Source organism: Boleophthalmus pectinirostris, unplaced genomic scaffold (genome assembly GCF_026225935.1).
Source record: "Boleophthalmus pectinirostris isolate CB_2022bp ecotype Guang Dong unplaced genomic scaffold, ASM2622593v1 HiC_scaffold_17, whole genome shotgun sequence".
NCBI lineage: Eukaryota > Metazoa > Chordata > Actinopteri > Gobiiformes > Gobiidae > Boleophthalmus > Boleophthalmus pectinirostris.
In genome coordinates, this window is record NW_026571115.1 from 11,782,919 (window position 1) to 11,798,195 (window position 15,277).

The 15,277-nt window shown below is 36.7% G+C and overlaps 1 protein-coding gene and 1 non-coding gene across 5 annotated transcripts in view; one reads left to right on the top strand and one right to left on the bottom strand.

Annotated features, from left to right (window-relative positions):
- The window catches only part of cacnb1 (calcium channel, voltage-dependent, beta 1 subunit), a 75,232-nt gene that overhangs the window by 10,906 nt on the left and 49,049 nt on the right, over positions 1-15,277 (top strand). For all 4 annotated transcript variants that reach the window (XM_055152848.1, XM_055152849.1, XM_055152850.1 and 1 more), the window contains exon 2: positions 7,905-7,991. In XM_055152848.1, coding sequence (XP_055008823.1) covers positions 7,905-7,991 — 87 coding nt within the window. The remainder of the gene's footprint in view (positions 1-7,904; positions 7,992-15,277) is intronic.
- trnac-gca (transfer RNA cysteine (anticodon GCA)) lies at positions 5,148-5,219 on the bottom strand. The gene has a single exon. It is a non-coding gene; the product is annotated as a tRNA-Cys (tRNA).

The window sequence follows — 15,277 nt, forward strand, 5'->3', positions numbered from 1 at the left end:
TATCGTGATTATATCCTTAAAAGTCTGAGGCCATCCTAGTATAAGTAGTATAAGTCTGTTTGCTTAAATTAGTTGTTATGGTGATTCTTTGCTACACAAATAAACTTGCCTTGCCATGATGCAGCACTAGCTGAAAAACAGAACTAGCTACATAGACCATGAACCTTTGGCATTGTCAGTGCAAAATAAATGAAAAAATAACTGTAATTAAATACTTTTAAATCTTAATTCTTCATTATAATTATAACAGTATCAAAAGCTTTTCAAGGCTTTTCAAAGGCTTTTACAAGGAAAAAGTACCATATTCACAATTTTATAGGCCTTTACAAAATATTTTAATATCGAACCATGAGATACAGTACATATGGGTTCGGTCAAGCAGTAACGGAGGGAAACAGGGGCAGATTTTTTACATTCAAATAGCTCTTATTCAGAAACTAGAGGGACTATTGAAATAAGTAAGGTATTAGAATGTAGGAAAGAGTTAGCACTTCAATAGGGTAAAGTTAACCCTGCAATATTCTTTCAAGTTGTTGACAAAAAATTTAAAAACTCATGTTGGTAACGGAGGGAATGAAATATGCAGCACTTTTTGGGCAATAAATACAAACAGCGACAATTAGGTTGAAAAACCTCTTGCTTTTTGAGTAATGAGATTTTTTATTAAGAAAGGTCATGGTAATGGAGGGAAAAGTAACGGAGGGAAAATTGTGCAAACAAGTAGAAGGTGCATGATTTTGTATCATTTGTCAGCTTTTTTCTTCCGAATACTTTAATATTACTTCAAAATGAAAGGAAACTATTTCTATAAAATATGTCAGTCCTTCCAAACTAATTTTTATCATTTCAAATAATTTTCTTTTGAAAAATCATGTACCTTCATCAACAGTTCAAAGATGGAATAACACAAGATATGATGAAATACATCTATTTATTTACATGATTTGCAGGTCTTTAAAATTTGGGAAATAATTTTTGTTCCATGTGTCATACATGGTCTCTTTAAAACATATGTAACTTTAGAACCAAAAATGGTACAGAAAAAAGGTAAACAGTTTCATAAACTAGAGTACATATGCTATCTGTTGAATACATTTTTACATCAGATGTATTAACTTGAATTTTTGGCCTTGCTGTATACTTCTGCTTGACCGGGCCCATATCGTGAAAATGTCGTATCGAGGGATTTTGATATCGTTACAGCCCTATTATTGACTAGACCCCAAGACCATGTTACAACTTACTTGATTACAACAAAAATCTGCAGTTGAACAGCATTAATTTTAGCTGCCCCTCATCTGTATGAAATATTTCTGGCCTATACAGTAGAATGCTGTGATGTCCTCTAAATCCCAGCTATTGTTGACTGAGACTCACCGAGCTAATTACATGTTATTAATTTACAAAGAACTTCAATCTGAATCTATTAATTACCCCTATGTTTCGTAATATTTGTGTACACTCTTCATATTTTTGCATGTATGTATGTTTAAAATCATTTGTCATTGACATTTTTAAAAAGTACAATAAAAAAAAAAAGCACCTATCTGGCTTTTTCAATTCTGATGTTGATACTTTGGCTTTAAGTATCTGCCAATACCCAATATCAACTGATACTAGTGCTGAGACTGAAAATATAATCTATTTCCTTAAACACAAACAGTGTATGCTAAAAAAAAATACTGTGAGTTATTATTTACACTAATTATTGAACGGCATTGTAAAAATACAAGTTTAGTATAATGAGATGTTTTGGGACAACACTGGCCATCCTCTTTATTACACCTATTTATAGACCCAAATGGGATATCAGCTGAACCAATATCTTGGAAGCCGATATCTAGGGATGGTACAAGATCTCATGATGATGATGACATGTGTTTAGATTTCGATTGGACAAAAAGTTGTTAAACGCAGGTGAGCTACATGTCTTATAGTTCCAAAAAGCAGTACGAGAATATAAATAAAATTATAAAATCAAATAAATAAAAAAATGTGAGGCCAAATTTGGAAACTGAATCGAGATATTTCTGTTTTAGAAATTTTGTAAAAATCTCATCTTGTCTCGTTCTCGTGGACCAAATCTCGTATCTTGTCTTGTCTTGTCTTGTCGAAATTGTGTCTTGTCCCATCCTTACCGATATTTGATCCACCATATTTTCAATATTGGTGTTGATAGCAAGATCAGTGTCATATCTGTGTATCCCTAATTGTTGACACATTTTTGTATGTAAAATAAAGACATGGTACTCGATAACTGATGGACCTTCTCTAAAAACATCTTATTTTTTATCTTATGAATTAGCAGTTAAAATTATTATTATTATTATTATTATTATCATTTGTTCGGAGCAGGTCTTCATTTGGTACTGGTTTAATCCCAAATTCTCATTTTTGACTCCAATAGACAAGTTTAAAAGGGACACGTTTTGACCATGTTCTGTGTCAAAATGATCATCTCAGAGTTCTGAAAATGCTTTATTGCAATATTCAACTGTGCAGCTGTACTTGACTTTATGGGCTCCTCTCGTCCTGTCCTCATCAGGTGTACTAAATCTCCCCAGTCGTACGAGGCTAGATACATGATTCTCTATTATGTCTGAGCGGATTGTGATCATGGCGGTGGTAGGGCTGAACAAATTTGGAAAATCTGTAATTGCATTTTTTTTCTGTGTATCACTGTAATTAGATTTGTGATTCGAGTGATAACTGAAATATGAAACTGAAATTGCTAAACGAATACAAGAAAGAATCCAGTGTTTTTCATGTTTGTAAAGGTCTGAACTACAGGGTCGTTAATGTTTTAAGACTCCAAGGAGATGGAATATTTTGTTTGGAGAGGACTGTGTATTTTTTCTATTTCCATGGAGACAAGGTGACGCCTTTAGGCCAAGTTACAGGTCAGATCTGTGAAAAGATGACCCCACTCCAACTACAAATTAATGGTTATGTTTTAAAAGGCAATGAAAAACAAAACATGTAATGCTTGATGCACTAACATATCCATGAAGACAAGCAGGTGGTGGAAGAAAAAAGTTACACAGTGGCGCTTTAAATAAATTGCAGTTTTTGCAATAATTTATTCATTATGCATATTGACTTCATGCATGTCTTGTTTGATAAGTCCATACTAAAGTTTAGCTGTTTTTTTTTTCACATTAGAATGGTCATTTCATTCAGAAGATGTCATATTACGTAGGATTGTCAAATCAATACCTGATCTTTACCAGATACCAGATCAGATATCAATACTAAAATTATTAGCATGGATGGTATATTTTACATTTTCTATGGTTAGATAATAGGACAAATAGAACAGTAACCTAAATAGACCTGTCATGAAAAATAATTTATCGACTTATTGTTAAATACATGACAGATGAAGCAATACTTTTTGGCAGTCAGTATTTATCGTGGTACTTTTTTGTTGTACTAATTGGAAAATTTTATTTATTTTTAAAACAATATTGTACATTTAGAATCCTTTCTGCTTTATGGTTTGGTTTCAGTATTATCGTTTATCGTCTATATTTACCTCAGCAATATATCAAACCTTTTCTGAATAGTTTTAGATTGGCCTCTCAGTACAAGTGTAAGACCACATACAAATAGACCTACTGTATCAGAAACATCACGATTATTTTGTTTGGGGAAAAAGTTTTAAAATAGTCTAAAAATAGTGTTATGTCTTGTCATTGTGGTATTGAAATCATTACCGAGCATCAGGTGTTTTCCTTAGTATTAAAATTAAGTCTGAAATCTTTTTTTATCTTTTTTATTTTGAATTCATATAAAACAAAAACAAAAAACACACACACTCAAAAAAACTCTTTCCATACTCATGAAATTTTTGATATCTTGATAACAAATTAGCTCAATACCTGTTCAATTTGCTATGAAAGACCACTGAAATTTCTCTTTTGATGCAATTCCGAATTTGTGATGAATCTTACAGGGCTGAATTGAGTTTGCGTTTTTGGACACGCTGGTGTTTGGACTCATGTTTATCCATTGCCAGTTGGTGTGGTTCATTGGGTTGTGTTTGTTTAAAGTGCGCGTCATGCTGAGCTGTGTGTGATAAGAGGAAACACAGCGGAGGAGTGTCACTGCTGATACAGACTTAACCTGTCATCAACAAACTCTCCATCGCTCCACGGGGGCGGAGAACAGATGTGAAGATGAATTTTGATTTTCGAGTTCATACAATGGGTGTTTCTTTATTTTTTCATATTTAAAAGTACATTTTGTAAGTCTTCTGTTGGAGATGTTATTGCTTTGGCTGGAATTTTTCATAGTATGGCATTAAACCTTTCTATCTTTGTGGAGACCAAACCAGACCAAGTTACAAGTCAGATCTGTAGAGAGGCAACCCCGCTCACAGTCAGAATGTTTTTCTAGGTATTCTTGAGCAATAAAAGCAATTGAATAAATGTAAAGATGAGCTGTTTAATGTCATACTGTGGAACATTCCAGGCAGAGCAATGACATCTCCATAGAAACAAGCAGGTGACAGACCCTCCACCAGAAAAGTTACACAATGCATCTTTAAAACACGGGACTAACAGACTAATCTTAAAGGTCGAATATTATGCAAGTTTGACTCTTGTGAGCTTTCAGTCAAGTTATAATGTTTATCAGAAACATTCCTGGAGTTGTATTTTGTTTGAGTAACTCTGTATTATGTCTGTCTACATCCCCAAAGCTCAAAATGCTCTGTTCCACCTTGTGATGTCATGTAGTGGTTTAAATTTCAAGTTAGCGGCTACGTTTTACCTTTAGATCAGAAAAGATTGGCAGTTCTGAAATCATCCAAATGATTTCGGAGCGTGTTCCGATTAAGAAAAGCGCTCAGGGTTTGTGTGTTAAACATGTGTGAATGAAAACAAAAAACTAAACTCCAGCAAAATTTTTGATGAGGAAACCATTTTATTACATAGATCAGAAAATAGTGTAATATGGGCCCTTTAAATATGTGTTGCTTGGGTTTTAGCGCAGGAAAAGTGTTGAGTTGTAAACAGTGTAATTTTCTCTCTTTTATCTAACAGTTGACTACAAAATCACTACTATTACACTTTCACTGTCTAGAAAACAGCTCATCTAACACAGCTTTCAACCACGGGCAAAAGTTTGGTTAAAAACCCAGAGACAGGGGGCATCCGGATTTGAACCGGAGACCTCTTGATCTGCAGTCAAATGCTCTACCACTGAGCTATACCCCCATGTCCAAAAGTAGCAGTGTTAGCTTAGGTCAGATGTTGCCAGTTAAAGTGTGTATGATAGGTCAGACTATTTTATTAAAACAGTTAAGTTATTATGTTTTACACAAATATTCATGTATTTGGCAGTTTTTTAGGTTTTATTTTGTGGACAGAAATCGTGACATCACACTCGGGAATTCCACAACTGTTATCTAGCAAAACTCCTCTAATGTACACAGAAATTCTCGGACAAGTGCAACACCTTTATTTTGTTCAATTTATGTATTTCTTATGTGTAAATTGACTTTAAACTTTTGGATAAAATTCTCCCTAGTCATACTCACTTTAAAAGTATGTTACTGCATATTGAGTTTAAACGTATACTGTGTAACATTTCTGGTGCAGGTTCCGTCAAATGCTTTATTTCTTGGAGATGTTATTGCTTTGTCTGGAATGTTCCACAAAGTGACATTACAGGTTGTTTTATAGCACAAAAATATCTACAAAAACAGGCATTCTGACTGTGAGCAGGACTGCCTCTCCACAGACCTAACCCGTAAATTGGTCTGGTTTGGTCTCCATGAAGATAGAAAGGTTTAACATTCCAGACAAAGCAATAACATCTCTATGAAGAAAAGAATTTGACAGACTCTCCACCAGAAAAGTTACACAATGCACCTTTAAAAATAACATTCTGTTTTATTACATGGCTCTGCTATGAGAAACTGTGGTTGTGTTTTTTGCCCTGTTAAGTGTTTTGAATTTGACAGTTATAATATTTTTAATAGCTTATCCACTGATGATTGACGAGAGACGTGGTAATGTGTACCGGTAGTTTGTGAATAGGTGAAAACTACTAAAGCTGCTTGTTTCTTGTCTTGAATCTAAATTAAAGATGCACTATGTAATTTTTCTGGTTAGGGGTCTGCCACTTGCTTGCTGACAGCACCAGCCCAAGTTATATGTCAGATCTGTGCAGATATGACCCTGCTCTCTAAGAATACTTATTTTTCAGGGCATTTATGAATAATAAAGACTAATTGAATAAATGCAAGATAGACATGTTTAATGTCATACTGTGGAACATTTCAGGCAAAGCAATAACATCTCCATGGAGGCAAGAAGTTAAACAGCACCATCAACTATGAATTCAGCATCCTATTAAATAGCAGAAAATTACTATTTTAATCAATTTGCTTTATTTCAGTATCCTTTTATATGGTGCCATTTTGAGGACATTTCCCCATTCTTAAGATAATATTTGGTTTTATATCATTAATTGCTATGGCAACAGTTCTAATTGTTCATCATTCTGAAACCCATGCACAGGGAAGACATCTCAGAAACACAAACATATAGTACATCAGGATTTGAACCAGAGACCTGCAGAGACGGCAGTCAGTGCTACACCCCCTTGTCTAGTGTTGATTTGATCTTTAAGTGTCAACAAACTGTCTCGTACCCATCACCTTTACCCATGATCCTCCTCTGCCTCCAATAAAACCAGCTGCTGTGCCTGTTTTTCCCACCAACATACACACAGCACAGCCAGCCTTTCCTGATTGCAAACTAATGCGATTAGACGGCATTGCGTAACCATGGCGACGCGGACGGGTGGGCTGATGGGTAATTTGATGTGTGTGCCCTGGTCCCGGCCCGGATAGACCATTCGCCAGGGGTCGGCCAATCACATTACAGAGCCCCAGTTTGCATCAAAACATGAGAAATGACCAGTAATAAATGGTGATTATGGAGTCAATGGGACAGAGACAGGAAGTGTGGGTCTATGGACTTCCTCTGTGGCATTTTATGGCCTCTGGATCTGTATCTCTATTTAGGAAACCAATGAGCTGATTTATGGCTGTAAATGTCAGTTTGAGAGAAGAGGGGCCAGTAGACAGATTTAGCATGTTAGCCTGATTAAAGGGTTTATATTACACTTTTTTTGTTTTGTTTTTTGTTTAGTTTTTTTTAACTCTGCATATTTAGGCTGAGTTCTTCTCTCAAATGGAAAACATTCAGTTCTACCTTGTGATGTCATGAGGGAATACAGCAAGTGCTCCACTGTGTTTTTAAACTCCATACACCTTCACTAGAACCATTTGGATGATTTCAGCTTAGGAATTGCCACTCTCTACTAAACAAAAGGTAATAGGTAGCTGCTAACTTGAAAACTACCAGTTCATCACATCAAGGTTCATAACAAGGTAGAACAGAGCATTTTGAGCTTCTGAGATGTAGACAAAATAATAATAAAGGATTACTGAAAATGCATGATTGAAACAAAACACAAGTCCATCTGTGTTTTTAGGAGGTAACATGCTAATTTGTAAAGCTCAATTTTGTGTAATATAGGACTTTAATTATCTTTTTTCTTTTTTTTTCTGATTTTAGTTCTGCATGTCTTTTGTCACTTCTCCTGGTTTAGATTTGATAGTCTCACGATTTAATTATGAGTAAGGTTAGAGATGGTTTACACCAGTGATATCAGTCAGATGGCTTAAAAACTCCTTATAGGTTCCTAATTAAACCAGGTCTCATCCTGGTGAACAGATATTTTCTGAGGTAGGATTTGGGCTCATTTATTTGGAGGAGTGTGTTCCTAGTTAACTAGCACGACTGCATCTGAATAACTTTCTGTGTGGACTTGTCAACAATGAATAAAATCAAATCTTAATGTTGTTCCTCCATCTGGTTTGTCCTCAGGGTAAATACGCCAAGAGGAAGAGCCGGTTCAAGCGCTCGGATGGGAGCACCTCGTCTGACACCACGTCCAACAGCTTTGTCCGACAGGTAAAAAAATTACTCAAAATCTAGACAGGATGCTTGGACTTTTGCTAATAATTATGTTACAGTATCTTGTCACAATATTAGATTTTTTGGATTTAATTGGATTTTAAACATATCTATATCTACTACCACATGTTAGTTTATTTTTGTCATGCAGCAAAACATCAGTAAGAATGTAGTGTTGCTAGGCTTTTTACATATTTGTGAATTCAACCATGGTGTTTTTATGGTCTTAAAGACCCTGAACCTGATTTTTCTTGTCTTAAAAATGGAAAAAAATAGTTCTTTTTAAGCATTTTGCAATGGTCTAAAGTTTTTCCTCACTTTTCTTATGCATTCTGAGCATAGTAATTTGTCGCTGTGGTGAGTTTATAAGCGCTCATCATAACTCTCAGAGACCAGTGCCTTGAGAGTAAAGTTAACAACAACTAGCATGCTAACCTGCACTATAAAGCACTTACTATTTAGCTTCAGACAGCACACAGCAGACTTATTTTGACCTAAAGCGTACAGGTACAGGTGTACAGGGCCTTATATTTCTTCTTATAAAAAACATACATCTCTACCAGAGACTGCTTTGCTAGTCCAGGTGATTTATTTGTCTCTCTTAATGTTTAATGAGTTGATCTCTTGTCTAACACTTTAGTGCTCCTCCTGCTGCCCACACAGTTACAAGACCACTTAAGTTTAATTAAACTCCCTTTATCTGCAGCCTGGTTAATTATATTCCCACTTGGGGAAAAGGCCTGAGGAACTTTGATGGAATTCTTATGCTGTGAAATGAATGAGGTTAGGTCTGTTTGTGTAATATTGACAAAATAGAATATATTGATTAGTTAAAATTATTTTAATTCAGAATGTAATCAGAAGAAATCTGAACTAACTTGAATGAGAATAATTTAGGTGTATACCAAAATAAAGCAAAAATATACAACAATTTTAGATTTTTAACGTTTCTTGTAACTGGTCATGCCACCTTCTTGTTTCCATTGAGCTGCTAATGATTTGTCGGGAATGTTTCACAGTTTGGCATCATTAAACGTGTTTCATTTGTTTAATTACAGTTGTTTTTATTGATGAACACCATGGAAAACGTGTATTTTTTCTGTGAACTTTACTCTCAACAGATCTGACCTGTAACCTGGTCCTGTCACCTACTTGTCTCCATAAGAATAGACACATTTAATGCCATACTGTGGGAGATTTCAGGCAAAGCAATAACATCTCCATGGAGATGAGCAGGTGGCAGAATATCTACCCGAAAAAGTATCTTGAGTTTCAGTACTGTGTCGGTCTATATTTGTATCCGTGATGGGCCGAGATCATTTGATTCATTGATTATTTGTGTGAAGTTAGTTGTGATTTATAACTACTCATTTCAAGCTAGAATTTGCATTTGAATTAGTACACATTATTTATTTATTTATTTATTTATTTTTCAACACTGGATGTATGTGGGGTAAAATTTCTCAGGAAGGGCATCTGGCTTCTTTGGATGTTTTAGTTGGTCCTGTCTTGTGAAGTACAGAGCCTACTTCTCAATTGCTGTGCTGTTTGTTTTCTAATGGCTGACCAAAGAGCTCTGAAAGCAAATAAACATTGAATTTATCTCCTTTATAAATCACCATAGCTGCATTTTGAGCTTTTAGTTTTCAGATAAAGGTGCACTGTGTAACACCGTCTCCATGGAAATTTTCACTTTGGTTTAAATTGTCCACAGTATGGTATTAAACAAATCTGCCTGTTATTTACTGCTCAAAAAGATCTTTAAAAGACATTCATTCTTACTGTGAGCAGGTTTGCCTCTCCACAAGCCTCACCTGTAATTTGGCTCATAGGTCCATGGCCATACTGCGGAACATTATGGGCACATTTGCACAGAGACATCAAGAGGTGCACCTAATTTTAGGATAGTTTTAGTCTATATTTATACCTGATCATTGTAATTCTTTATATGCAAAAGTAAAATCTGATTCTTGACATTTTGAGAGCTTTAGTCTGGTTTGTGTGTTTAGCCCCATGTTTTTGCAGTTGTGGAGGATGTCTTGTTTGTGTTCACCCGGCCCACACGCCGCTCTGTCTCTCACACATTGAAATGGCTTTGATATCACCACAATAATAACTGTGCACCTTTGGGACCACACAGGACTCTACTCTGAAAATCTGTTACGGGAGCATGGGACAGTGCATGTAATGGGATATGAAAGCATTTAAATTAGGATTGTGTTGAAACCTGCTGGCTTCTATGGTGATTTTTGCACCGTTTTTGTAAAATGCTGGGGTTTTGTGCCACCTGCTTGCCTCCATTGTGAGGTTATTGATTTGTCTTGCAAGGTTCCACAGTATGACATTAAAATTATCTTGTTATTGTGTTTAAAAATACCTTGAAAACATGGATTCTTGCTGTGAGCGGTGTCATCTCTCCCGTGAGGATATAGCTTTATCTTGGAAGGTTCCACAGTATGACAGTAATCTACCCTGCATTTATTCAACAGGTGTTTTAATGTCTTAGAAATTTCTTCAAATCCCAAATCCAAATCCACTTTATTTACATAGCACATTTTACACACAAAGCAGTTTCCAAAGTGCTGCACAGAGACCAGAAAATGAAGAAAACAAAAAGGTAAATTTTTAAAATTTGGAAAAAACTGTAAAATCCAAATAAAAGCAAAAACCATAAAAATCATAAAATAGCAGTAAATAAGTAAAATAAATAAAATAAATAAAAGACACAGAGGACCACACAACTCATGTGGTATTAAAAGACAGAGAATAAAAATGGGTTTTAAGACAAGACTTAAAACTCTCCACTGTGGGGGCTGTTCAGACATCAAGGGCAGAGCTTAGGGCTGACCACAGAAAAGGCCCTATCCCCATGGTTTTAAGTCTCGAGCTGGAGCTGGCCCTCAGACCTCAAAGCATGCGCGGGAGTGTAAATTTGGATGAGGTCCGAGACGTATTGTGGGGCCCGTCCATTCAAAGCTTTAAAAACAAACAATAAAATCTCTAAAGCAAACCAGCCAGTGCAATCACGCTAAAATCGGAGTAATGTGCACCTTCAAAAATGCTTTCTTACTGTGAGTAGGGTCACCTCGCCGCAGATCTGACGTATCTGTATCTGAGTCTGCGATTGCCACCTGATTGTCTCCATGCAGATGCATAAGCTCAGTGCCATATTATGGAACGCTCCAGTCAAAGCACTAACATCCCCATGGAGACAAGCAGATTTTGATGGTTATATTGTTTTGTATGCTTGTCTCATCTGTCATTAAGCAGAGATGATTAAGAGATTAAACTGAGATGGTTGCACTTTTTTGGTTGTGTTAAAAAAAAAAAAATCTCCAGGAATATCTACATTTTGATTGTTTTGGTGGGTATTAATTATGACTCAATGACATGACAGAATAAAAAAAAAAACAACTGCAGTTACTGGTTACAACAACATACAGTATTACAAGTGAATCAAACTTTTTTACACACTGACCAAAGTGAAGGAACAAAGATTGAATATAATGTATATAAAGTATAAAAAGCATCAAATGGATACCAAGAGATTAAGAAGTGAAATTTCCAGGTACAAGATAAGCCCGTATCATAACTTAAAGACTAACTGACTTCTCTTTGATTTCTCTATCTCTGATCTACTGTCACAGGTACAATTGTATTTCACACTGCACTTTTCTGCTCTGACATTTATAAAGCCAAGCGGTGTCACCGTCAAAAGTGTCCCCCCCTTTTTCTGTCTGACCTCTTCATTTGTGAGAGGAAATGATTTGCCCTTCGCTCACTGACCTTTCGTCTCTCCTGCGTGGTGTCTTTATGGAGCAGAAAAGTCGAAAATACTGGTTGTTGATGCACAGGGGGCGCCATCGTCTCCTGCGGTTTGCAAAGGTTAGATCAGCCTCTGCATTACCCTTGGGTTTAGATTGGATTAGTTCATATATTAGACCTCCATGAATCTTTCCATAGCATAACATTTTGTAAAGTAATTAAACAACAGGTCATTTAAAGGTGCACTGTGTAACTTTTCTGGCTGAGGTTCCGCCACGTGCTAAATATGACAGTCAATTTAAAGGGCCCATATTACGTTATTTTCTGGTCTATTTTATAATGTTGTTTCTTCATCGTAAACATACTCAGAGTTGTGTTTTGTTTCATTCACACATTTTTAAGACACAAACCCTGCATATTTAGGCTGAGTTCTTCTCTCAAACAAAAAACACTCTGTTCCACCTTGTGATGTAATGTGGTAATACAGGAAGTGCTCCAATGTGTTTTTAAACTCCACTCACCTTCACTAGAATAATTTGAATGATTTCTGCCTTTCGAATTGCCAATCTCTACTGAAGAAAAGGTAAAAAAGCAGCTGTTAACTTAAAAACTACCATTTTATGACATCACAAGGTTGAACGGAGCATGTTAAGCTTTGGAAATGTTGACAGACTAATAATGCATTGTTACTCAAACGTGTGAATGAAACAAAACACAACTCCAGGTATGTTTTTGATTCTAACATGGCTTAAAGCTCACAGCAGTCAATTTTACATAATATAGGATCTTTAAAACATAAATCACGGATCTAATCGCAATCACAATACTCATCAGAAAAATTGCAGTCATTTCTTTCACAGATCGTCACCTTAACGCTAACTGAATATCCATTTTGTGTACAAATACAAGCCCAAACTCTATAAGAAAGTTTGCCTGTTTGTTTGGCCAGCCTAGGCTATCACCCTCACAGTAGGAAACTCATTACTTTAAATGGCGAGTTACTTACTAAGACAGATGCCCTTGTCTTCTAAAGCTGTAGTGATTTTCCTTGTGGTGACCTGAACTGCATCCTAAACAGTCCAAATGGCTTTTATTTTATTATACTCAAATTGTTGTAAGTAGCAACTATTTGTCATAATACTAAAACTTCAAACTCGATTTTGTTACTAAGGAATAGACTTGATACTCAGCCCTGATTCTGATACCACAATGATAAAAAAAAAAAAAAAAAAAAAAAACCCACTTATTTAGATAATAGAATGTGATGTTTGATATTAAATCATAGTTCTTCTTTTTTTTATTACCTTGTGGCTTTATTTCTTGTAATCCCTCAGTCATCCAGGTAGGTTCCATAGTAGTCCTTGAGTTTGTACTAGTCTATGTGCTCTTATGCTTGACGGATACAGCTCAAAATGTTTCTAAAGCTGAAAGGTTAATTTCTGTCCTGTGAATGTGGCTTTTTTTAGTTTCGATACCTGCTCAAACAAGTATCCAGTTTTGAGTTTTAGCATTGAGTAATATCAGATTTTTGATATTCTTGACAGCCCTAGTAGCGAGTATCCTTTATGTGATGCAGCATCTGACTCCCAATAATGAAGATGACTCATGTGGGCTTCCTATTTCTGTACATATATATACAGATTTATTTTTCTCCGTACCATCTCTGTAGCTCGCTGGTACTGTATAGGCTATGTCTCACACACACCCACACACCAAATCAAGCTAACGGTGGAGCTTGGCTGGGTACACCGCTCGCTCGCCCCGGTTTCCCAGGCAACGGGGCCAGTGAATCTCGGCGAACGCGGGCGAGCGAGCCAGAGCGACGTGGGAAGGAGCGAAAGAGCGAAAGAGTGAAAGAGAAGAGGCCCCTCCGATTGGAGCATGCGGTGGCGGCGAGTGGGTGCAGCCTACGCCTTTCAGAGATGTGGGTTTTGAGTTCAACAGAAAAACACACTTTCCCTGGGTCTATCTATCGCTCTGTCTCGCTCTTTCTTTTCCTCTTCCTCTCATTCTCTCCATCTGTCCCTCTCTCTCCCTGTGTGTGTCTTTATCTCTTTCTTTTTTATATTTTCTATCAGTCTGTTCTTCTGCATTACTTTCTGTCTTCCTCTCTAGTTCTGTCTCTCTTTTTCTGTCTTTCCCTCTCTCTCTCTCTTCGCACTGTCTCTCTTGCATACATCTTTCTCTCGCTCCATTTCTCTGTCTCTTCCTTTCCATTCATGGCTTTCTGTCTTTATTGCTCTCTCTATTTCTCCCTCTCTCTACTCTCTCTGCCTCTTTATTTCTATCCCTCTTTTCTGTCTCTCTTTCCTTCTCTTTCTCTCTCTGTTTGTCATTTCCTCCCTCTTTTTTCTCTTTCTCCCTCTCTCTCTGTTCCCTCTCTCCATTTTTCTTTCTATCTGTTCTCTCCTTGTCTCTCTTCAGATCCCTCCTCTCTTTATCTTTTTCACTCTGTCTCTCTCTCTATTTCCCTCTTTCCATCTCTCTTTGTTTCTCTTCCTCTGTCTCCATCTCTTCCTGTCTCTTCCCCCTCCCTCTTTTTCTTTCCCTCTCTCTCTGTTTATATTTCACTACCTTCCTTTTTTTATCAGTCACTCTCTTTCTCCTCTCTCTCTGTTCTCTCTCTCTCTCCTCTCTCTTTCTTTGCCTTTTTCCAGTCTTTCTTTATTTCTTTGCCCCCCCATCTTTCTCCCTCTCACTCTCCCCCTATCGCTTTGTCGACCCCCTCTCTCGCTCCCTCTCTCTCCATCGATCCCTCTCTCTCCCTCTCCCCTCTCTTCATCTCTCTCTCTCTCTCTCTCTGTCTTTCTTTGGAGGTGTGATAAGAGGACAGCTCAAATAGGAGGAGAAACGTGGCATCTGTCTGACACTGGAACATGGGCAATATGGCTCCTCGTGAGCACAGATCACTGCTCCAGCTCCACCATTTTACCTGTTATGAACAATACAAGACAAATAAAACACTTGGATTTGAAAGAACCAAAAATTTACAATACCATCTACAAGATAATCACCTGAAAAGTTGAAATCACTTTGAAACAGGGCTGAAAGATGAAAATCAAAATCACAATTTGAATAGATGCGAATTGCAAAGGGTGTAATATTTAAAATACCAACAACAAAATAGATTTTCTTATTCTGTACAAAAACTGCTAATCGTGTAGTCTAGACATGTTCTGAAATGTCATTTTTGTATTTGTCAGTTCATATTTCAGTCCAGTTCATTCTTCTGGACGTGTTTAAAATTTGAACTTTCAAGAGGATTGCATTATTATATAATATATATATATATATATATTATATATTAGAACAACCAGACATAGTGGTGGTGGATAAGAAACAGAGCAGAGCCGTGGTGGTTGACATCGCAATCGATGGTATCAGGAAAAAGGAACAAGCTAGAGAAATACCATCAAGGAAGAGCTGGAGAGAGCCTGGAAAGTAAAGGCATCAGTGGTCTGTGGTGATCGGAGCACTCGGGGCTGTAACCCCCAAACTGGAAGAGTGGCTACAACAGA